General features: G+C 35.4%; 3 protein-coding genes across 3 annotated transcripts; 1 reads left to right on the top strand and 2 right to left on the bottom strand.

The window, feature by feature from the left end:
• On the top strand, positions 1-1,182 carry LOC107611635 (alcohol dehydrogenase-like 6). Its single transcript, XM_088495865.1, has 4 exons — positions 1-63; positions 402-476; positions 717-878; positions 1,066-1,182. The coding sequence occupies exons 1-4, from the start codon at positions 1-3 to the stop codon at positions 1,180-1,182; spliced, it is 417 nt and encodes a 138-aa protein (XP_088351991.1).
• A 462-nt stretch (positions 1,183-1,644) lies between these two features.
• Positions 1,645-3,262, bottom strand: LOC110265376 (SH2 domain-containing protein A-like). The gene is made up of 3 exons (XM_088497056.1): positions 3,074-3,262; positions 2,842-2,931; positions 1,645-2,379 (listed from the first exon to the last, which is right to left on the bottom strand). The coding sequence occupies exons 1-3, from the start codon at positions 3,260-3,262 to the stop codon at positions 2,341-2,343; spliced, it is 318 nt and encodes a 105-aa protein (XP_088353182.1). The 3' UTR covers positions 1,645-2,340.
• A 4,228-nt stretch (positions 3,263-7,490) lies between these two features.
• Positions 7,491-23,724, bottom strand: LOC107613526 (putative terpene synthase 2). The gene is made up of 7 exons (XM_016315568.3): positions 23,527-23,724; positions 23,157-23,439; positions 22,699-23,071; positions 21,736-21,954; positions 20,493-20,631; positions 8,030-8,278; positions 7,491-7,926 (listed from the first exon to the last, which is right to left on the bottom strand). The coding sequence occupies exons 1-7, from the start codon at positions 23,659-23,661 to the stop codon at positions 7,630-7,632; spliced, it is 1,695 nt and encodes a 564-aa protein (XP_016171054.2). The 5' UTR covers positions 23,662-23,724; the 3' UTR covers positions 7,491-7,629.
• Between the last annotated feature and the right edge of the window lie 1,832 nt (positions 23,725-25,556).

Here is a 25,556-nt window from a genome sequence, read left to right as displayed (position 1 = left end):
ATGCTTCGGTTTACTCCAGTAGCCGGTGTAACAGTTTGGAAGCCAATTGGGGATCTGTTTCAGGTATATACACCTTTATTTTCGTAAAGAAAAACAATTTAGTCACATAGAAACATTATTTTTATCTAAAAAAACATTGTGTAGATCTTGTCTCTTTTGCATCAATAATATTGACCCATTGTTATACCTGTGTTGGGATCCATGTAAGTCATTTTCCTTCATCCTTATGTGATGTGATGATGAGTTTTACCTTGGTGTACAACATTTTGGCTATGATACAGTTTATTGATATTCGTATGCATTTTGAAAATGCCATAGTGATATGGTTGTCGATGTGTTGAATACTACTTTTTTGGCCCCTGGTTTCCTCACCTAAGTAATGCTCTTGCACTATGTATTAGGCTCTGTATGAAGCTCTAATGAGGCAAGAAGAACTGCTTGCTTACATTGACAGCCAAGAAGAAGCTAGGCTAAGGGTAAGTTGTCTAAAATCTTCTTAGAACACAGTTAAATCATATAGTTTCATTTTCCATCTGATTTCTGATAGTTCTATTTCCTTATTTCCACCTAATTTCTGATAGCTCTATTTCCACTGCATTGCATTCCTGTTGTGATGTAATACTCATTGTAGCCAAAACTCTCCTTGTGAAATTTAAAGGCTTTTATTTAATAGACTTGAATTTCATTCTGCATTTTTTCCTCCTTTTTTCTCCTAGGGATGGGGTTTGACAGTAACACTTGGTGTGCCAAAGGTGAAGCCTGAGATGTCAGCTCACTATGGACTATTCTTAATGGGAAGAACACTCGATGGATCTCTATTTGGAGGATGGAAACCTAAATCTGATCTTCCTTTATTAGTAGAGAAGTATGTGAACAAGGTAATAGCAAGAGTACCGTGATAATTTTGTTTGATCATTGCTTTGTCTATATTTATTTTCATGTGGAACATGCAAGTCCTCACTTCAAGGCCTCACTCTCTCATAACTTTTAAGTTCCAAACTCCAACCTACTTTTAATTTGATATTTCAGCAAGAAACATGTACTAATATGATGTTTAATATGCAGGAAATTCAAATTGATGACTACATAAGACACAATTTGCCATTTGATGACATTAACAATGCTTTTGATCTCATAAAGGAAGGAAAGTGTCTGCGTTGTGTTATTCACATGCCAAGATAATTCCTGTGGATTTCTATTAGTATTTTCTTTCAAGGAAAACGGTCCAAAATCCAATCATTGTAGAAGGAACTAATATAAGAGGTATTCTACTATTATAAGAGTTATTCTCCTTAATTCTTTTTAAAAAATTGAATTGCAATTCTTTAAAAAGATAATTTCTAGAATACCCTTTTTGGAATATGAAATATTTTATCATTCCTCCAAGGAATGTAGAAACTTTATCTGGCAGTTATAAAAAGTTACACGTCAATCTTTTAGCATGGCATAACTTGGTACTTAGCATTAGCATCAAAAGGATGTAAAATGGCAGCAACTCATTGCACAATAAAAATTAGGGAGACTGAACTATAACTATATGTATTTTAACCAAAAAGTATATAGGTTCTCTCCTTTAAAAAGAACACTAACAGTATTTTCATAAGTCAGAGTCCGATAAGGAAACTCAACATAGAGCAGCAACATTATATTATTTTCATCCATTGTTCAACTGAACTAAGCTAAAGGTTGTAATCACAAAAAATGAAACTACAAAAACACTCTTTTTGATATTTATGATAGATAATCAAAGATAGGATCCCCAGTGTAGAGGTGGAAGCACCTTGATTCCATGACCACCAACAGCTCCCCTGGTAGTTCTCAAGGGGCACGGTATGAGTTCATATCATCCTCCATTACTAAAAATGTATGCCAATACACTTAAAGAGTTTGCTTTTGCAAGTGCACTTTTCCCTTGTTGAATCAATTACCTAATCTTCAGTCAAATCTTCTCAACTTCTGAACTGACGGCACAGGATAAGTAATCTTAGACCAACTTTTCACATGACAACGAAGAGTTTGTTGTGAAGTCCAAAGCATACAACCCAGATACAAATATTTACAGTGAGAAAGGACGAAGACTGATACAAAATACAAAAATACTGGGCTATGTGAAAGGTCTATGCCACAGTTTTTCCAAGATCATCAGAACAATACAGTGGTTAATGTGCCCTTCACTGGACAAGTACAGTCTGCAAGCACCTTGAAGATCCCACTGCTGGTTACAACAGCAGACAGGAGACATTCCATTTAAGTCAATGTGCCCTTCACTGGACAAGTACAGTCTGCAAGCACCTTGAAGATCCCACTGCTGGTTACAACAGCAGACAGGAGACATTCCATTTAAGTCCCCCAATAGACATCAAGCTTGAGAGGTTGGAACTGAGGAAAGAAAGCATTGGTTGAATTTTTATCAGTGGTAATGAAAAATTCCTTTTCAGTTGGCATTATGCTCTGAATATTATCCTATAGTTGCAAAATTTCATGTTGTTTCCAAGATTTAGACTTCTCTGAACAATAAATAGCTTTATTATTACCAAACTAATATTGATAAAAATAAATAGCTATATTAACAGTTCTTTAAAAAATTGGTTGTGTTTTTAATTATTATTTATTTTTACATTTACAGATAAGCTATTCTTTCTGTGTAATACTCATTTAAGGAAAATGTAAAACTATGTATAGATAGCAGTAAGCTAAAAATTTAGTGTACAAAAGACTCATAAATAATGCAAGTGATATTCAAACTGAAAATATCATGCTCCCGCAAGAGCATTCTTCTTATGATTCAAAACATTCAGCAGATAGATTAACAAAGTGCCTAGAACAAAACATATCCCATACCTTGCCACCAACAATGCTCCAAACACCATCACTTTCTTCTTCAATCTCAGAGGCAGATGACTCATCAATAGATAACTTTAGAGGAGGATCCTGGCATCAAACATTAGAGTTGTCAGGAAAGGAACAACTTATGTTTTATGCCTAATTCAGATACTCAGAGATATGGAAATTACAAAACTGAAATGAAATTACGGTGCCATTTCAAGGAACAAAATTATAATTACCCAATCACCTTCATATGGTGATCTTTAATAGATGAAATAGAAGGGAAAACTTGAAAATTGTACACATAACCGTGTGAAATATTTCCATCTCCACCAATATTTGCCAAAACTATTTTCCTCAAATCATTTGAACTGGGTTCCTTATTTGATGACAGCGGTTTTTCTCCAACAATCTCTCCATCAATCTGTAGTTTCATGTGATTAGGGCAAACCTGTAATGACACAGATAGCTACATCATATATGTGGAATCGCAAGAGAGGGGGGGGGGGAAGTAAAGAGAAAAAGAGAGACAGTGGAAAAGAATTAGTGTGTCAAAGTAAAAGCAAGAAAAATGCCCTGTTATTTGCTAACTATTATGTGCTTAAAGGGAAGGTTTATCGTTGAGAAAATTGCAAGTCTTTTCTTTTTGTTCAACTTTGTTTACTTCTTGTTTTTAATTAAATAAAGTAAACACACAACATCGAATGCAAATTGGTCAATGTCTTAACAATAATAAAATGTAAGTAAAGCCAGGTCATAGTTATAGCTCAGTGATGAAAAGGCTATACACCGAAGAAACATACAATATATTGGACACAACACAATCCTCAAGTAATCATAGAAGATACCTCACATCCAATGTGAACCCAATTTTGCAATAGAAACTCAAAATTTACAGTTGCATATGCAACTTCTGTCAAGGAATTGATATTGCCAGTATCAGGAGCTTCTTCATGCAAGAGAAGAAGCAGTAGAAGATTAATTCTCTTGTGATCATGCATGTTGTGAATCCGACCGTGGCTACAAACTTGCATTATATATATATAAAGAAAAGAAAAGAAAGTATCTACACTATGTGACCTTATACCTTTTTAGAAGTTGCAGTTCTTTCAAAGTTGGAGTAACTGGACTAGCTTGTATCTCAGTTTTTCCTTCTCCATCTGTTTGTACAATTGAAAAAAGCATGACTGTTGGCACATATTATGTTGATACCCTACCATCTAAATTGAGTTGCTTCATATGATTGTAGATATTATACAACAATTGCAGCCATATGACACAGCATGTATATTATGAAGGCAAAATCCAATCTTAAAGTGTACCACTTCAATAACTAACAAAATTTTGGTTAAATTATTACTTTACTTGGCTTATGATGAAAATAATCAAACAGCTTTAGACTAATAAAGACCCTACTAAATTAACTGGTCAAGAACATTTGTATCCCAGGACAACTCTTTTGTTCAACGAAAAATATCATAATTTAATCTTTCAATTTTGTCAAGTCATTGTGAAAAGAAAAGTACACCATTGGCAAGCAAGTTCTCACCCATGCAGCGTTGCCATCAATGGAACTCTCTGTAGCCAAACTGTTCATATTATCATTATAAACTTCGTTATCCATGGGAAACTCATAGAAAGACCAACTTATTGACTAGTCTTCTAGATAAGGGATAAAATTAGAGTTCAATCCCACTAAAGAGTGTCTGATTTCCCCTCCATCACCCCAAAACATAACAAGTTAAAAAATAAATTAAAATTTTTTTGTTGTTGTTGCCAAAATTTATATAGAAAGGAAACAGATTACCAAACCTATGATAGCTCACTTTCGGTTCTAAGCTCTGCAGTATCAATGTGGCCATTTCTAATTGACATTGCAAGCCCATCAAACACTTCCAATTTCTTGATCAAACCTTGATCATAAATATTCGAATTATCTAGGTACACAAACAGCTTTCTCTTTCACTAGATACGCATTAAATACTCACTCTCCAAGTAAGGAACACAAAAAAGTAAATAAAAAAGGAAGCAATAAGGAAGATGTAATTCTTTGTACTAGTATTATCAGTGATGTGTTTCTTACAAGGGAAAAGAAGTAGAGCCAATTGGGTCTCAATTGCTCAAGTAAGTAGGGAGAAAAGAAACCGAAATATTGAAGAAAAATAAGAGGGAAAGGGCGACCATTCACATTAACTAAACACACCCTTCCTGATATCTTATTCTCCTATTAATACCATCAACCTATTACAAAATCATCATGTCCTGGGTGGGATCCTCAAATCCTAGAACTGTGGCGGATCGGATCTCCTTGATTTCAACTTCTTTCTCCACGTGTCCACCAATAGAGAATAGTCCAATACTAACGGGTATTTTCAGCTCCTGAGTTATAGAGAGGTGTGACGCTATCCAATTGAGAATAGCCTTGAGTAATTACACTTCACATACATATCACAATAATATTCTAAGTGTATCATATTTATAATCCAATGATACTCTTACTTCTAATTTGACAAACAGTACACTTGCATATCTTACTTATTGGTTTTTAACACAAGAACAAAATCAGAATACAGAACATAATAACTCAACAATTATATGAAAATTAAAAAAGGAACAAAAGAACAAAACTATCCTCATACATTAACACCAAAACTAATCTCAGTTCTCAATCAATTGATTCAGCACAAAATTAGCTTCTTAAGAGAATAAAATTAACTCAAGAACAGAATAGAAAAACAAATAGAAGCAGTGAAAAATCAGACCAAAAAAATCAAGAACCAACCTGAGTCAGAGGCTCCATTCTTGATGATGCAGACAGGGAGGAGTGGAGGAAGAAGCGGTGGCTGCCAGAAAGGGAGAGGCGCTGGGCGACGACGGCTGGACGAAGCTCGATGATGGAGGGCAAAGGGGCATTCAAAGAACTTCCATAGAGGAAAAAGACGCAGCGTTTAACCAGTTGAGTGGTTTAGCCTTCCTTCCCCTTTAAGTTCTTTAAATTTCGTGGGTGGCTAGCTACCTAGATCAATATAGTCAATTATTGTTAGGGTTTCGCTGTTTTGGTGTGCTTCAGAGGGGAGGGGGACACGAATGATATTAGAAAAAGATGAAGAACAGATTGATTTTTTATTTTTTTGATATGTTTTCCTTTGCTTCAGAGGAGGATAAATGATTAGGGGAATTGAAGAAGACGAAGAACAATTGATTTTTGTTTTTTTTAATATGTTTTTGTTTTGTTGTTTAAATTAATTGAAACTATAAAATTAGGATTAATTGAATTCTAAAATTTGATTGATTTAAAAGGGTATTTTTGTCTAATCAAATAAAATAAGGATATTTAAGACTTTTTATAAAATTAAATAAAAAATATATTTTTATTTTTATTTAATTAAAGAGGTATATTAGTAAAAGTGGTGATATAATATATATTTAAAAAAAAAAATAAATGCTGACGTGAAAAATAAATTCCACATGACTTGTTACTACTTGTCCATATTTTAAACGTATCGGTACGTATGAATTTATAATCGTACCGTAGCAAACACCAAAATTTTAATTAAATGTTAAATTAAATAGTGGCTAATTTTGTATATATTTAGTATGGTAGTTAAACTTTTGTGTTGAGTTTGTATATTGCACATAAATATACCTCATTAGAGACAATGTCATCCATGAACCTGAAAATAATTGTGGAAGCTGTAACAATTTTGGGTTTACTTGTTACCCATTGGAAGATGTCTTCTGTAGCCATATCTTTCATGCCAATATAAGAAGCTGTTATTAGCATCGGATAACCAGATGTTATTGTTGATGTTTTGATGTATTCTGTCATTGTTGGTATATACTTGTTATTTAACTATTTGACTTCATTCATGTAGGTCTGGATTGTCTTCTGAAACTGTTATTCAACACATTATATAACAAAATAAGCCCATATATTTAAATATAGGAGTAATCATTATATGTTTATATAAATATCTCTTTCGTCTCAAGTATTTTTCAACTCTAATTTACTAAAAATTGGTCTAAAATCTTTGTTAACTTAACTATCAGAATCCTTTATATTACTATTTCATACCTTTTCACAAAATACTCAGACAAAAGCATGTATTTTTTCACTTAAAAATGTTTGGACTTCACATTCAAACTTAAATTACCGTAGTTTTTAGATAAATTTCGAAATAGTTGTAATGTGATGAATTCAATTATTTTTATATACACGCCAACCCAGGAACAAAAGAACTTCATGAAGTATTTAGACTAATTTATCATTAGAGTGTGAAATGTGTCAATTTATAATTGTGTGATTTGTATCATGTAAAAGCTATATGAAATTTTAGCGTATTTTCCTTATATAAAGAGGTCAAATATTAAAAAGAAGTCAAAATTCTAGCAAATACTACAAAGCCTTCACTTGATTCGATTTATGAGTTGCGCCAATATATCAAGATTGAAGTTCAGATTTATGAGTTGCGCCAATATATTTTATTAGATATTACTTTTGCTTAGGCATATACAAGGTTTAGTGTATTTTCTTCATTTTGAGAAGGAAAGGTTAAATATATACAAGGTTTTAGAATTTGTTTGGATGAGCTACAAACAATTTTATGTTTAGATATCTTATGTAAAAATATTTTTTTATTTAACAATTATATTTGAGTACAATATTAATATAAAAATATTTTTTATTTTTTTAATATTTTTACTTTAAATGTTAAAATTTTGCCAAATACACTAAAGAATTAAATTTTTTTTCTCATTTCTAACAATTTAATGGTCCAAGCAAACAATTAAGATGCTTCTTTCTCATATTATTGGCACTGGATCAACAAACAAAGCTTGAATGCATTTCTTCATTTTTCCTTCAGCATGAGTGTAGCAATCTTCATCTTTGTACATCACATCCATAAATCGTGACATGTTGAGAATATTCATTAGAAACAGCCTTGGAACTTCTGTTGGCTTCAGGAATTCCTCATTTATATCCTTCCAAGCATCTGTAACTCTCTTTTGCAATTCTTGAATGGCTTCTTCTTTAGATACACCACAATCTCTCATGTAGCATTCTATTATTGAGGCAATATGTTCTCTTTTCTGTTCAAACTGTTCAATGAGATTTAACTTTTAAAATAACTTTCACAAGACTAAATAATAAGAAAAATTCAATTATAATATCAAAATAAAGAACTTTTGCACATGACTATACCTCATTAGAGACAATGTCATCCATGATCCTGCACATATTTGCAGAAGCTGTAACAATTTTGGGTTTATTTGTTACCCATTTAAAGATGTCTTTTGTGGCTATATCTCCCATGCCAACATAGGAAATTGCTATGAGCAACGGATAACCAGATGATATTGCTGATGTTTGGATGTACTCTGCCATTGTTGGTATATACTTGTTATTCAACCATTTGACCTCAGTCATGTAGGCCTGGATTGTCTTTTGAAACTGCCATTCAACACATATTATGTAACAAAATCATTATTGATAATAGTGTATTTGAAATGTTGTTCATATCTTAGGCTAAAACTAGAAGTTAGATCCAAAAGTAAGATAAGACCAAATTCTACAATGACTTTGTGTAAATCCCGCTAAAATCGATAAATAATTAGTTAATAAATTGAATTTTAATTACGAAAATTAAAAATATAAAACTAATATCAAAATAGGATAGAGCTCGTCAAAAAGAGAATTTTGATACCAATTTCGAAAATTTGGCCCAAAGTTGGACCGAATGGGCCGAACCAGTTGAACCGGGGCCCAAAACAGGCCCGTGGGTCTAACCGGACCCATAATTTAAAAGAAACAGAAGCTTCTTCTTCCTTATTTCATACCCAATGAAGCCAACAGATATAATTTAAAAGAAGCAGAACTCCCAAACCCTCATCAATCTTTGATCCACCATAGCTTCCTCGTTTGAGCTCCGATTGCCGCACTGTTTGCGGCCACGCGTCCAGCGCGTCGAGCTCTACAATTCTGTTGGATCAATTTCACCGGTAAGCTCCATTTTTGTTTCAGAATCTCTACCCCCTTTCTTAAGGTGAAATTGAACCCTTGTGATATAATCTTACCCAATTTGGTGTTTTAGGTTCGATTTAGCTTCTGGAACATATTGGGCTTGAGTCGCTATGCGTGTGGGTACAGTAAGAGTAACCTAAACCCTAATCAATTTGTATTTTAGTATGAAGAAATTGAATTTGGGGTATATATGTATATTAGGTGTGAATTGAGTTCATATATATGCATTGGGATTGAAAAGTGAGCATTTGGAGGCTTATTGGTGAGTAAAGCTCGGTTTGTGGCTGGTTTCTTTGAGTTTGGAGGGCTGTGTTCTAGCTTGTGAGGCTGCTTTGGGTTGAATAAAGTGATCGGCTAAGGTATGGTTTAGGTTTCGCGCGTTTAACATATAAGGTTTTGTGAAAACTAAGGTTAGAGCATTCTAGGATAAATTGAAATGGTTGCATGTTCTAAATGACTGGTTTTATGATGTTAATAGGTGGATGTTGAAATTATGTTGAGAAATATGGTTAGTTGATGGTGCTTCTTGAGATTTGGTTGTTGATTGAGTGTGTTTATATATGTATATTAGTATGATAATGATGGATGAAGGAATCATGATTTTGGCAAAGTAACAACATGGTTGTGGTTGAATGGCTATGCTATGGTTAAGGGCTGTTTATATTGATGATTGTGGTATATTAGGTTGGCTGGAAATGAGTTTTGGGAGGGATATGTGGTTTTGGTGAAAATAAGATTTGGGGTATTTTTGGTAAAAAGTGAATTTTAATGAACTTTGGAAGTCCATAACTTGCTCCTCAAATTTTAAATACAAACGAGGTTTGTTTTAAATTAAAGGGTGTTTGATAAGCTTGAAATTGATGTAAAGTTTGCGGAAAACTGAATTTTGTAGAGAAAGTTATGGATGCCGAAAATTTGGTACGAAAAATTGAAATTTTAAATGTTGCAGCAGAACCAGATTTTCTGATGTGTGCCCACGCACAGGTCTGTGCGCATGCACCCAACAAAGAAAAAATTCAACTTGTGCGTACGAACGCCTCTCTGCGCACGCACACCTAGCATTTTTCATAAAGTGTGCGTACGCATACGCTAGGATGAGCCTTCTGTTGGTGGCGCTAGCACAGCTGAGGCGCATGCACACTAAGGAATGTGTGCGCAAGCACGTATTCGTGCGTATGCACACGTGCTGCTTTCTTGTTAAGCTGTGCGCATGCACAGGTGTGTGCGTACGCACACGCCCTGTTTTCCAGCACCTTTATTTTTCTGTTTTAAACATGATTTAAATCCTAAACTCCCTATTTTTGCCCTGTTAATCCTAGATCCTACTAGTAATTTTAGTAAATAGCAGAAGATAGGAGGTTGAGGTAACTTGGGAGTGAAGAAAGAGGTAGATATGATGAGAAACGTGAAAGGGTAGTTGTTAATGAAATGAGTTAATATGCCATGGCTTTGATGAATGGCTAAATAATGATGATGATTATGAATTGGCTTATAAATAATGATATCTGAGATACGAGTTTTCCTGGGTAAGAACCGTGGCTTGCCACCTCGTGTTCCAGATTGAATCTCGATACTCTGTTGACCCTACATCGTAAGGGTGACCGGGAACATATAAATTCCCGGGTATGGATAGCCCCCAGTGAGTGATTTGAATGATATATGAATGTGAAATCTATGCATAGACTCATGGGGATGCGCAACGGGGGACAGTTTAAGGTTTTTGGACTTGTCGGGTTGGCTGGATAACCGACAGATGAGCCTCATCAGCCATAGGACAGGCATGCATCATGTGCATTTGTTTGTTTTGATTGCTATACATTATCTGAGATTGCCTACTTGAATATATATATATATATATATATATATATATATATATATATATATATATATATATATATATATATATATATATATATATATATATATATATATATATATATATATATATATACTGCTACCTGCTATTCTTGCTATCTGCACTATTTGCTTATTACTTGTGTGTGAATTTGTTTGGTCGCTTGTCTCTACTGAATTATGGAAGACGGAGGGACGGAGGAATGGTGAATTGGTTGAGTGTTAGGTGTTAGGTTCAAGGCAAGTGATTATAGTGTACTTAGAACACCTACCCCCATTTATGGCTTTTACTTAGAAATTAAGTTCTGTAATTGTGATAATGGAGTTCTAGGATTGCCTCTGGCATTCTCAGGATCTTATTTATTATACGCGTGGCACCTTTACCATGCTGAGAACCTCTGGTTCTCATCCCATACTGTGTTGTTATTTTTCAGATGCAGGTCGAGAGGCTCCTCGCTAGGCGTCTGGATCCTTGAAGTGAAGTAGTTCCTGGGTGTTTTTTGGGTTTCTATTTATATATATATGTATATATGTTTTTAGCTTGCTCTCCAAGAAAATTGTATATGTTGCTCTTCATAGAGGTTGAGGGAGAGATAGGGCTTTATTATATATATATATATATATATATATATATATATATATATATATATATCTTCCGGCCAGAGGCTGAGTCGGAAGCTAGTTATGTTGTATTGTTAGCCTTCTTTTACTCTGTTATCTATTCTTATCCTCATCTTCTAGGTTTCTTAGCACTCAAGTAATCTTATTCCTTGAGTGTTGCGCTTTTCATTTTGCGATAATTGTTTACCCGTTTTTCAATGCCCCTAGTATATTATCTTTTCCATCATTATATGTATATATTTTACTTTATAGAAGTCCGTAACACCACACTACCTCTGTTCTACGACTTAATCATAAAACTCTATGTAGTAGGGTGTTACATTATGGTATCAGAGCAGTTCGTTCCTGTAGAGCCTGAGGACGGACTGACTGTGCTTCTGTGCATTCTCTGTGTATGTGTCTATGTGCTAGTATGATATCTAACTGATATATATGGCATAAATGTTCGTGAGCATGCATTTGGGACTTAAAGCACTAGACTTGCGATATTGAGACTGATCAACTTGATATCATTTGTTTGGTGTGTATAGGGACCAAATGTCGACTCGCGGACGCGGACGCCGGCGAGGTAGAGGCAGAATAGGCAATGCTATGCTCGAAGCTTCAAGAAATACTCTCAACCCTGTAGACTTCATGGCCGCCTTAGGTAATATGGCAGCAACAATGCAAGCTACGGACGAGGCTCTGGAAAACCAAATGAATAACGGAAACAATGGAAACAATGGAGAGAATGGTCCTATGACGCTTTCCTCTTTCCTGAAGGCTCACCCTCCGACCTTCAGAGGGACCTCGAATCCTACTGATGCTGATAACTAGATACAGGCTATTGAGCGAGCATTATAGGCCCAGCAGGTTCCTGATGAGCAGTGGGTTGAGTTTGGAACCTACCAGCTGCATGGTGAAGCTCAGCATTGGTGGCAGGGCATGAGGTGCATTCTGCAGCCTGACGGGGTTGTGATCTCTTGGGAGTTGTTCCGAGAGGAGTTTTATAAGAAGTACTTCCCCAACTCAGTTAGAAACGCAAAAGAACTTGAATTGCTTCAACTGAAACAAGGCCAGATGACCATTACTGAGTACATCAGTAAATTTGATGAATTATGCCGCTTTTCACGTATCTGTCAGGCAGCTCCTGAGGACTTTGCTGAGTGGAAGTGCATAAAGTATGAAGGAGGCCTTCGGAGTGACATTCAGAGCTTTGTAGCACCTATGGAGATTCGGGTGTTCTCTGAGCTTGTGAATAAGAGCAGGGTGGCTAAGAATTGTGTTAGAAGGGCTGCAGCAGAAAAAGGGAGTATGAGGATGCCATTCTAGAGGACCACAGGGAGGAATTTTGCACCTAGGGGCAGACAGTTTAAGCGTGGCAGCTTTGTCCCTCAGAATAATCAGGGGCAAGGCAGCTTCAGGAGGCCAAATGCCAATGCTAATCAGGGAAGGAGACAAGGAAAGCAGCCACAACAGGATGTGAGTTGCCACAGATGTGGGAAGTACCATTCTGGGCCATGCAGGTTTGGGACGGAAGTCTGTTATTCCACTTGGCTAATAGTTGCCCAGAGAAGAAGAGGTATGAGACAGGTAGAGTGCAATAGCCAGGGAGAGTGTACACTACTTCTTCAGTAGGCATTGAGGGGTCAGAGACATTGATCAGAGGTAACTGTGAGATGGCTGGTAAAACTTTGAATGCTTTGTTTGATTCTGGAGCTACACATTCTTTTATTGAATTTGAGAAGACTGATGAGTTAGGCTTGAAAATAGTAGTCCTGGAGTATGATTTAAAGGTGTATAATGCCACCCACGAGGCTATGGTGACTAGGTTAGGGTGCCCCCAAGTTCCCTTTCGAATACAACAGCGTGACTTCGTGCATAACTTAATTTGTTTGCCGATGACTGGTCTTGATCTCATTTTGGGATTGGACTGGTTATCCAAGAACCATCTTCTACTGGATTGCTCTACAAAAATAGTGTGTTTCATGCCTGAAGACACTGAGGGGCCGATTGTGGTGAATAACTACTACCTGAATTCCATGACAGTGAATTGTTCTGGGGCCGAATGTCAAGGAATATTGTTGTTAGCTGTGGGTGTTTCGGGTGATATTCAAAGCTTGGAGCAAATTCCGGTTGTGTGTGAGTTTCCAGAGGTGTTTCCGGATGATATTAAGGAATTTCGACCTAACCGAGAAGTTGAATTTGCTATTGAGTTAGTACTTGGGGCCGGACCAATCTCGAGTGCTCCTTATAGGATATCACCTCTAGAAATGGCCGAATTGAAGTCTCAACTGGAGGATCTGTTGGGAAAAAACTTTATCCGACCAAGTGTTTTTTCGTGGGGCGCGCCAGTGCTACTGGTGAAGAAGAAAGATGGGAGTATGCACTTATGTGTTGACTATAGGTAGCTAAATAAGATTACTGTGAAGAATAAATATCCGTTGCCAAGGATTGATGACCTGATAGACCATTTACAGGGAGCCGGTGTGTTCCCTAAGATTGATCTACGATCCGGATACCACCAGATAAGGGTTAGAGATGAGGATATTCCTAAAACTGCCTTCAGAATGCGCTATGGTCACTATGAATACACAGTGATGTCCTTCGGACTAACTAATGCTCCGGCGATATTCATGGATCATATGTACAGGATTTTCCATCCATATCTAGACAAGTTTGTTGTTGTATTTATCGACGACATTCTTATCTACTCTAAGACAGAAGATGAGCATGCAGAACACTTGCGAACAGTGCTGCAAATCCTGAAGGATAGGAAGTTGTATGCCAAGCTATCCAAGTGTGAGTTCTGGAAGTCTGAAGTAAAATTTCTTGGTCATGTGGTGAGTAAGCAAGGAATAGCAGTGGATCCTACTAAGGTTGAGGCGGTGATGAATTGGGAGCGATTAACTTCAGTAACGGAGATCAGGAGTTTCTTAGGATTGGCAGGCTACTACTGGAGGTTCATTAAAGGGTTTTCACAAATCGCTTTGCCTTTGACCAAGCTGACTCGGAAGGATGTTCCTTTTGAATGGACTCCTGAGTGCGAGGAGAGTTTCCTTGCGTTGAAACAGAGATTGACTACTTCACCCGTATTGGTGTTGCCTGAGCCGAGAGAACCATTCGAAGTATGCTGTGATGCGTCCTTGAAGGGTTTAGGATGCGTGTTAATGCAGCATCATAAAGTTGTAGCTTATGCCTCATGTCAGTTAAGGCCACATAAAAGAAACTATCAAACTCACTATTTGGAGCTTGCAGCCATTGTCTTTGCTTTGAAGATTTGGAGGCATTATCTCTATGGTGTGAAATTCCAAGTCTTCTCAGACCATAGGAGTTTGAAGTACCTATTTGAACAAAAAGAGCTGAATATGCGTCAGAGGAGGTGAATGGAACACCTAAAGGATTATTATTTCGAGTTGAACTACCATCTGGGAAAGGGGAATGTGGTGGCGGATTCCCTGAGTAGGAAATCCCTATGTGCTGCTTGGATGATGCTAAGAGAGGAAGAGTTGCTAAGAGCCTTCCAAGGATTGAAACTGGGAATCAGAGAAGAGTTTGGGACTTTATGCCTAAGCCAGTTATAGATTTCAAGCGACTTCAAGGCCGAACTACTAAAGGCTCATCAGAATGACCAAGAATTGTATAAGATTTTGCCGGCGATTGAGAAAGGCAAGCAGTGGAGAGTGTCAGAAGATAAGGATGGATTGTGGAGGTTCAAGGGTCGGATAATTGTGCCAGATGTCGGGGATTTGCGACAGAGCATACTGGAGGAAGCTCACAAGAGCGGGTTCTCCATTCATCCGGGAAGCACCAAGATATACCAAGACCTAAAGACGATGTTCTGGTGGCCAAGGATGAAAAATGATGTGGCATTGCATGTTTTCAAATGCCTAACTTGTCAGAAAGTTAAAATTGAACACCAAAGACCAGCAGGAACCCTTCAACCATTGGATATTCCACAGTGGAAATGGGAGAGCATTGCTATGGATTTTGTGTTGGGTTTACCTAGGACTCGGACAGGTTGTGATGCTATTTGGGTGGTTGTAGATCGACTGACCAAGTCAGCTCATTTTCTGCCTATTCGGATAAGTTGTACTATGGAGGAGTTGGCGCGGTTATACATAAAGGAGATTGTGAGGTTACATGGCGTACCTTCCACCATTGTATCTGATAGAGACCCTCGCTTTACATCACGGTTCTGGGGAGTATTTCAGCGATCTTTTTGCACTCAATTAAGCCTAAGTACCGCATATCATCCTCAGACGGATGGCCAATCAGAAAGAACAATCCAAACCTTGGAAGATATGCTACGAGCTTGTGTTTTGGACCAGCCGGTGAGTTGGGATCGATATATGCCTCTGGTGGAATTCGCTTATAACAACAGCTATCATGCAAGTATTGGAATGGCTCCATATGAGGCTTTGTATGGAAGAAAATGTCAGTCTCCATTATGTTGTTATGAAGCAGGAGAAAAGAGCCTGATAGGACCTGAAATGTTAAGTGAAACCACTGAGCAAATAAAGAAAATTCGGAGTCGAATGCTTGAAGCTCAAAGCCGTCAGAAGAGCTATGCTGACCGAAGGCGGAAGCCTTTAGAATTTGAGGAAGGAAAACACATCTTCCTGAAGGTTGTTCCAACCACTGGAATAGGGAGGTCCATCAAAACTAAGAAATTAAATCCCCGTTACATTGGGCCGTTTGAAATCCTGAAGAGAATTAGACCAGTGGCGTATAGGATCGCTTTACCACCACATCTTTCGAACCTGCATGACGTATTTTACGTATCGCAGCTTTGTAAATACATTTTTGATCCTAGTCATGTCCTAGAGCCGGAATCAGTTCAAGTGAGAGAAGATTTGACGCTTCCAGTAACTTTGGTTAGGATCGATGATACCAACATCAAGCGTTTACACGGAAAAGAGGTTTCTTTGGTAAAAGTAGCTTGGAGTCGGGCTGGTATTGAAGAACATACCTGGGAGCTTGAGTCTGAGATACGGAAGGACTACCCACACCTCTTTTTAGGTAACTCACTCTGAATTTTGAGGACAAAATTCCTAATTAAGTGGGTAGGATGTAAACCCCGTTAAAATCGGTAAATAATTAGTTAATAAATTAAATTTTAATTACAAAAATTAAAAATGAAAAACTAATATCAAAATAGGATAGAGCTCATCAAAATGAGAATTTTGATACCAATTTCGAAAATTTGGCCCAAAGTTGGATCTGATGGGCCGAACCGGTTGAACCGGGGCCCAAAACGGGCCAGTGGGTCCAATCGGACCCATAATTTAAAAGAAACAGAAGCTTCTTCTTCCTCATTTCATACCCAACGAAGCTAACAGATTTGGGGAGGAAGAAGAACTCCCAAACCCTCATCAATCTTTGATCCACCAAAGCTTCCTCGTTTGAGCTCTGATTGCCGCACTGTTTGCGGCCACGCGTTGAGCTCTACAATTCTGTTGGATCAATTTTACTGGTAAGCTCCATTTTGTTTTAGAATCTCTACCCCCTTTCTTATGGTGAAATTGAACCCTTGTGATATAATCTTGCCCAATTTGGTGTTTTAGGTTCGATTTAGCTTCCGAAACATATTGGGCTTGAGTCGCTATGCGTGTGGGTACGGTAAGAGTAACCTAAACCCTAATCAATTTTGATTTTAGTATGAAGAAGCTGAATTTAGGGTATATATGTAAATTAGGTGTGAATTGAGTTCATATATATGCATTGGGATTGAAAAGTGAGCATTTGGAGGCTTATTGGTGAGTAAAGCTCGGTTTGTGGCTGGTTTCTTTGAGCTTGGAGGGCTGTGTTCTAGTTTGTGAGGCTGCCTTGGGTTGAATAAACTGATCGGCCAAGGTATGGTTTAGGTTTTGCGCGTTTAACATATAAGGTTTTGTGAAAACTGAGGTTAGAGCATTATAGGATAAGTTGAAATGGTTGCATGTTCTAAATGACTGGTTTTATGATGTTAATAGATAGGTGGATGTTGAAATTATGTTGAGAAATATGGTTAGTTGATGGTTATTCTTGAGATTTGGTTGTTGATTGAATGTGTTTATATATGTATATTAGTATGATAATGATGGATGAAGGAATCATGATTTTGGCAAAGTAACAACATGGTTGTGGTTGAATGGCTATGCTATGGTTAAGGGCTGTTTATATTGATGATTGTGGTATATTAGGTTGGCTGGAAATGAGTTTTGGGAGGGATATATGGTTTTGGCAAAAATAAGGTTTGGGCTGTTTTTGGTAAAAAGTGAATTTTAATGAACTTTGGAAGTCCATAACTTGCTCCTCAAATTTTGAATGCAAATGAAGTTTGTTTTAAATTTAAGGGTGTTTGATAAGCTTGAAAATCGATATAAAATTTGCGGAAAATCGAATTTTTTAAAGGAAGTTATGGATGCTGAAAATTTGGTGCGAAAAACTGAAATTTTAAATGTTGCAGCAGAACCAGATTTTTTGATGTGTGCCCACGCACAGGTCTATGCGCACGCACCCAACAAAGGCAAAATTCAACTTATGCGTACGCACGCCTCTGTGTGCACGCACACCCAGAATTTTTCATAAAGTGTGTGTACGCACACTTCTGTGCGCTTGCACACACTAGGATGAGCCTTCTGTTGGTGGCACTAGCACAGCTAAGGCGCATGCACAGCTGAGGTGCGCACACGCCCTGTTTTCCACCACCTTTATTTTTCAGTTTTGAACATGATTTTAAACCCTAAACTCCCTATTTTTGCTCTGTTAATCCTAGATCCTACTAGTAAGTTTAGTAAATAGTAGAAGATAGGAGGTTGAGGTAACTTGGGAGTGAAGAAAGCGGTAGATATGATGAGAAACGTGAAAGGGTAGTTGTTAATGAAAAGAGTTAATATGCCATGGCTTTGATGAATGACTAAATAATGATGATGATTATGAATTGGCTTATGAATAATGATATCTAAGATACGAGTTTTCCTGGGTAAGAACCGTGGCTTGCCACCTCATGTTCTAGGTTGAATCTCGATACTCTATTGACCCTACGTTGTAAGGGGGACCGGGCACGTATAAATTTCCGGGTATGGATAGCCCCCAGTGAGTGATTTGAATGATATATGAATGTGAAATCTATGCATAGACTCATAGGGATGCGCGACGGGAGACAGTCTAAGGTTTTCAGACTTGTCGGGTTGGCTGGATAATCGACAGATGAGCCTCATCAGCCATAGGACAGGCATGCATCATGTGCATTTGTTTGTTTTGATTGCTCTGCATTATCTGAGATTGCCTACTTGAATATATATATCCTGCTACCTGCTATTCTTGCTATCTGCACTATTTGCTTATTACTTGTGCGTGAATTTGTTTGGTCGCTTGTCTCTGCTGAATTATGGAAGACGGAGGGACGGAGGAATGGTGAATTGGTTGAGTGTTAGGTGTTAGGTTCAAGGCAAGTGATTATAGTGTACTTAGAACACCTACCCCCATTTATGGCTTTTACTTAGAAATTAAGTTCTGTAATTGTGATAACGGAATTCTAGGATTGCCTCTAGCATTCCCATGACTTTATTTATTATACGTGTGACACTTTTACCATGCTGAGAACCTTTGGTTCTCATCCCATACTGTATTGTTATTTTTCAAATGCAGGTCGAGAGGCTCCTCGCTAGGCGTCTGGATCCTTGAAGCGAAGTAGTTCCTGGGTGTATTTTGGGTTTCTGTTTATATATATGTATATATGTTTTTAGCTTGCTCTCCAAGAAAATTGTATATGTTGCTCCTCATAGAGGTTGAGGGAAAGATAGGGCCTTATTTTGTGTTTTGTGTATTTTGGAATATATATATATACATATATCTTCCGGCCAACCTTGGCTTCGCAGGCTGAGTCGGAAGCTAGTTATGTTGTATTGTTGGCCTTCTTTTACTCTGTTATCTATTCTTATCCTCATCTTCTAGGTTTTCTTAGCACGCAAGTAACCCTATTCCTCGAGCGTTGCGCTTTTCATTTTGCAATAATTGTTTACCCCTTTTTGAAGGCTCCTAGTATATTATCTTTTCCATCATTATATGTATATATTTTACTTTATAGATGTCCGTAACACCACACTACCTCTGTTCTACGACTTAAGCATAAAACTCTGTGTAGTAGGGTGTTACACTATGCATCCGACCTCTTTAAACTGACTTCAGCGCAGAATCTAAATTGCACCTACAAATAAGTCTGTATATTTAAATATGGGGTCATAGCAGTCCTTAGATAAAAGGGGAAATAACTACCTACCAGAATAGGGGGGTTACAGGAGTAATCACTATATGTTTATATAAATATCTCCTCCATCTCAAGTATTTTTCAAGTCTATTCTATTAAAAATTTTTCTAAAATCTTTGCTAACTTAAATATCAGAATCTCTTGCAATACTATTAGATAAAAATGTCTAGAGTTCACATTCAAATTCAAATTACCGTAGTTTTAGATAAGTTTCGGAATAGTTGTAATGTGATGAATTCAATTATTTTTATATACACGCCAACCATAGGAACAAAAGAACTTCATGAAGTATTTAGACTAATTTACCATTAGAGTGTGAAATGTGTCAATTTATAATTGTGTGATTTATATCATATAGAAGCTATATGAAACTTTAGGTTCAAATCTTATTATATATATTTATATTATCAATGTATCCAAAAAAAAAAAATTAAAGAACCGAATTTCAATTCTTGAATTCAATGTTGCATCTAATTTCAAATGATTATTAATTCGAGTTTGGCTATAAAAGACCTCAAACGAAATAAACTTTCTTTTTTTTTTTACTAAAGATATGAGATTCGAACCCGCAACCTCTTAAATGAGTATGGGGAGATTATGTCATTTGAGTTATAACTCATTGGCTCAAACGAAATAAACTTGATCGGCCGTATAGTATCTATTTCATAAATTTAGCAAAACATGATGTTATCAAATTTAAAATGACCACATGTCATTAATTTACATGTTTGATGCACTCTGTTTCCAAATTGAATAAGTTTAACAACAAAACAAGTAATATATTATCAAAATCAATTTGGATTAGTTTATTGATTAACTCACTCGTTAGTTTAACCAAGTGTTATAAATTCGAATTTTTTTTTATGCAAAAATATCGTGAACAACCAAAATAAAAAAAAAATAACATATTGTAGAAAGGTCAAAAGAGGGTCTTACTTCTTTTATGACATATTTAATGCAATGTGTTCTTCCTTGCTTTTCAAGTTCTCTTTCTGCTTCTTCAAAAATATTGAAGAGAGAGTCATAAATTAATTTCATGTATTCTGGAAGTTCATTCAAACAGCCAATATCCCACCTGAAATGAAACGACATAGAAAGTTTGGTACCAATAATATCCTATCACAAATCTCCTGACCATTAATTCTAAATTAAATTTCAAATCTTAAAACTAAAAAAGGCATGATATTTTCCTTAAGAATTTCAGATATGAAGAAATAAAAGTTTTGGTTGTTGAGTATGTTGGATGGTTTTTTACTTTAACTCTTTAAAAGAAAAAATTAGAAAAATTTTGGAAAAATGTACAAATGGTTGGAAACTGAAATTGATTGAGTTGCAACCTCAATAGATTTTTTAAGAATTTTGAAATTAATAAAAAGAAGAAAATTCAAAATCAATTTAAATTGATAATAAACTAATGAAATTAATTAATTCTGTTAATAAATGAAAGAGATAAAAATAACAAAAATCATGAGTTGAGAGAGAAAAAACTCGAAAAAAGCGAGAATCTAATGAAAATAGAAAAATTGATAATATAATTAATTTTATTTAAAGTTAAAGTATAAAATATTAGGTTGGCTATCTAGCATAACAAAAACTATTATCTATTTATAATTTCGGGTAAAGTATTATATTGGTTTTTTACTTTGGCCGTAATTCTGTTTTGGTTCTTAAGATTTAAAGTATTCTATTTAAATCCAAAAAAAATTTATTTAGCTTCAATTTAGTCCCACCGTGAGATCAAAGTTAAATAATTAACAGAATGTCCTACATTACAGTAGTATAAGAACAAAGTCGATAATCGGGAAAACAAGTACATGTTTCAGAGGTACAAAATTAACAGTAAATGCATCAATACATTTATTTATCATTCTTTTTATAATTTAAATGAAATATTTTCTATAGAACTAAGGAGAATGATAAATAAATGTATTGATACATCCACGGTTGATTTTGTGCCTTTGAAATTTATACTTGTTCTTTAAATTATCGACCTTGTTCTTATACTGCCGTAATGTAGGACATTCCGTATTTAACTTTGACCTTACGATGGGACTAAATTAAAGCTAAATGAAATTTTTTTGAATTCCAATAGGACACTTTAAACCTCAAAAAACAAAACAGGATTACGCCCAAACGTAGATAACCAATTTAATACTTTACCCTGTCATTTCTTACCAACCTTTCAATTGCCTCAGTGAAAAGTTTCAATTCATCTATAGTTCCATAAGCATCGTATGTATCATCAATAATTGACGTAACAGCCACCAGTTTTGTCAATATTTTTCTAGCTTGAAAATATTGGGGCTCAAAATAAACCGCTAGAACCCAGTTACAACATTCCACAATTCTATCTCGAGCATATGGAAAATTTGCAGCAACATCAAGCTTCTTCCACCACCTAAAATTAAAGAACAACAACACAATGACAATGACAAGAACAAGAGGCATTCTTGGAAAACAATATAATAACAAGGTTATAAATTATAATATGGTGTGTTTAGTTAAATAAATAAATTTAGTGATTGATGTGATTGATTCGGTTAAGACTTACGAGAGAATAAAAATTAGTTATTTAATAATTGGCAAAAGAATCACCTCCAAAATTCATGCACATTATGAATTCAAAATTCAAAATGTAATTATCAAATTAATTATGTTATATTTATATTAAAAATTAAACATCAAATTAGTCGTATAGATAGAATATATATTAAAAATAAATTATATAATAATATATATTTATATATAAAAATATAATAACTAATTTATTAACTAATTATTTTGTGCGCATCAGGATGCAACTTGCACAAGATATGGTTAATCAGGTGTCAACGAGCTATAACTTAAATATCTTAATCTTATTATTCTCACCTAGAGGTCTCGAATTTGAGTTTCACTCCTAACTTTTTATAATAAAAGATATGGTTAATGAGGTGAGTGATAAGTCCAGCAATCCTATAACATAAACATTTAAAAAAAAAAAAAACTAACAGTCTAACTCTCAATATATATCGAAACTAAACATTTTAAACTTTTGTGGAACAATATAAACATTTAACCAAAATGATGAATTATATTTGAAACTTATTTAACCGAGTAGGAATAAGTAGGATGGTTTTGTGGTAAAAATTAAAGAGCTTACTTGCAAATGTTGCCAAATTCTTTCCGATGCAAGTTTTGTAGGAAATTAAAATCTAATTTTGCAAGAGTGAGTAGAGTGTGATTATGGGTTGGATCTTCTTCATATATTGAAATAAAACGGCGTGCCTCCAATCTCGGCAAACCTCGGTGTAAAGATTGCTTCAAACTATAATTGACTTGTGCTGCAAGTGAAGGCTTCAATTGGGTCGCAATGGATTTAAGTTGAGTGGAAGTGAATGCATAAGCTTCATCTAATATCTCTTCTCCATGAATTCTCAGATGACATGCTTCATACAACTCTACCAATCCCTCTACATCCTTCACAAGTTTTTCACTGAAATTTCCATTCTCATCCTTGTATTTGTTGAACACATCTAGATATTGTACAAAAATTAAACTAAGGTTATTTAAAGCCAAAATATAAAAATAAGCTAAAAAGAATAGGAATAAGGTATATACTTGGTGAAACGTGATATCCTTGTTGCCTTAATAACCTAAAAAGCAAAGCAAGTAAGCGAAGGTTATCATCAATAATTATTATTTCTCCATTTTTGGTATAATTCTTGTGAATTTGTTGCAGCACTTCATCAATCTCGCTTTCAAAGTGATAATGAATGCCCAAATGACAGATTAAATCAATCAAGTTAAGTATTTCTTCAATGGGCTTTGAGGCATCAATAAGCATTTTGACAACTTCTTTCTTCAGATTTTCAATTTGTGCCTTCGTTTCATCATCAAATTCCTGCATTATATCCATATAAAAGATATATCAGTTGATTATTATTGCATTTGCATGCATGTATAAGCGAGTATATAGAGAGATATATACCATGGATTGTGAAGCATATTGAAGGAAATAATCCTTCCAAATACTAGGATGAAAATTTGCAGTGTTTCGATGACGCATGTTGAATTTTGCATCAGGGTTGAAGCAATCAAGTACTGAAGTGTTAGTACTACACATCCTTTATTTCTTTATCAATATTGGATTCTATGTTATAATTTCTATCATGCCTACTCATCATATATAGGAAAAATCTGTGGTCCAGAGAGAAAAACGGATATATACCCACCGACACACGTTTGGTTATTAGAATAAAATAAAATATGACACTAAAGATAAAACATAATAGATTAAGATATAAAATTTAGTGTTTTTATATTTTATTTTGTGATAAATTAGAATAAATTATGAAAGTTAAATTTATTTTTAATTTTTTATATAAAAAATTTAGAAAAAAATATAACAATAAAAAATATAATTATAAAAATTTAATAAATATAATAAAAAATAAAAAATAAAATATATTTTTTGTTAGTGTTTTTAAGTTATTTTTGTTAAAAAAGATACAGAATACATTAATTTAATGTCTTTAGACTTATTGTGGCTCAATTTTTTTGTTATGGAACCAAACAGCGTGATGTGCTTCGATATGGAATTAGAGCGTGCTACACCAATGAGTGGGACAACTTTATGTCATTTGCAGGGGTAGAACTCGCATGGTCCGAGTTCTTTGCCTTTAAAACATATGCCAACAACTCGGAGGGGAGGAGTGCTAGGAGGCCAGCAATTTTTGTGTTTTGTAATCATCAATTGGCTATCAATAGTATTTTTAATGGTGTGAGATTAAATCCAATGATGTGGGATCATTCAATTTTCTTTGGATGGTTAAATGCTGACCAACTTTTTAAAAAGTTGCTAGCCCCCTAGACTTTTCTCTCGGAGGGTCCGATTTGACAATTGCTGGAATTTGAATTTCACAGCATACAAATCGGACCATGGGTTTTGTGTATATATATATATATATATATACACTAAAATGAAGTCGCAGGGTCCGAGTTAAATTTTTTAAATTTAATTTGAATCAGATCTCTCTAATCGTTGGGTCCGATTTAGGGTTCTTGTATATATAAAAGCATGTGTTCTCGTTGAAGAGTCTTAGATCTGGTCATTTCTTCATCTTGCTCGCCTCTTCCTCTAGTTTCCTCCATTTCTGTTTCTCTTTATTTTGGTATGTAGGCCAAAAATCTGATAGTGTTATTTTTATTGTTATTTAGTGGAGTGAGAGAAATGGATGATAGAGTTCTTTTGAAAGTGTATTATTTTGGTGAAATTTTGTTACAAACATCTGAAGGAGTAAAATTCATTTGTGAAAATTCGTTAGATGTTGTTATTCCCTTCACAATCTCATTTGAAGAGCTCAAAGGTGTGATCTGTGAGAAGCTAGATTTTGAGATGTCAAGGAAAATATCTTGTATTTTATATAGATATCCCATACCGGTGTTTGGTGGATTTGTCCAATTTCAAGTCAAATATGTAACGGACGAAGCTAGTTTGCAAGAGATATTTTCGATGTATATTGAAAGTCGTGCTCAAATCCCGTTCATCGAGTTGTACATTGAGTTCGAACAATCTGAGGCCTACCGGAATATTCTACGCGAAGATTACAATAGTGACAGTGAAGAAGAGTTCGAAAACAATTACGAAGTTGTTGGTCTAGATGGTGATGAAGATGAAGGTGATGGCCTCATGGCTCCAAATGTGACGGACATGGCAAATACACTCGCAAACGAAGAGCCGTTTGAGGAGCCATCTTTCATTCGAGTTTTGGATTTGGATGCCATGCATGTTCCGGAGTTTCTGGAATATATGAGTGCAGGTACGTGGTTGCGTATATTTATAAATAGGATTAGAAGCTTGTAATAATTTAGATTGATCGATGGACCAAATAGTTAAGTGAAGTGTGACAATTTACTCAACTAGCATTTGTTTATCGGTTTATTTAGTTAAGTTTAAGGTAATGATATTGTTAGCTAGTTAGTGATTTAGTTTATAGAAATTAGTATTCATTAATCAGT

The sequence above is a fragment of the Arachis ipaensis genome, chromosome B8 (genome assembly GCF_059453495.1).
Source record: "Arachis ipaensis isolate K30076 ecotype BB chromosome B8, ASM5945349v1, whole genome shotgun sequence".
Taxonomy (NCBI): domain Eukaryota; kingdom Viridiplantae; phylum Streptophyta; class Magnoliopsida; order Fabales; family Fabaceae; genus Arachis; species Arachis ipaensis.
The sequence above is the reverse complement of the archived record's forward strand: the minus strand, read 5'-3'. Positions and strand labels throughout refer to the sequence as shown.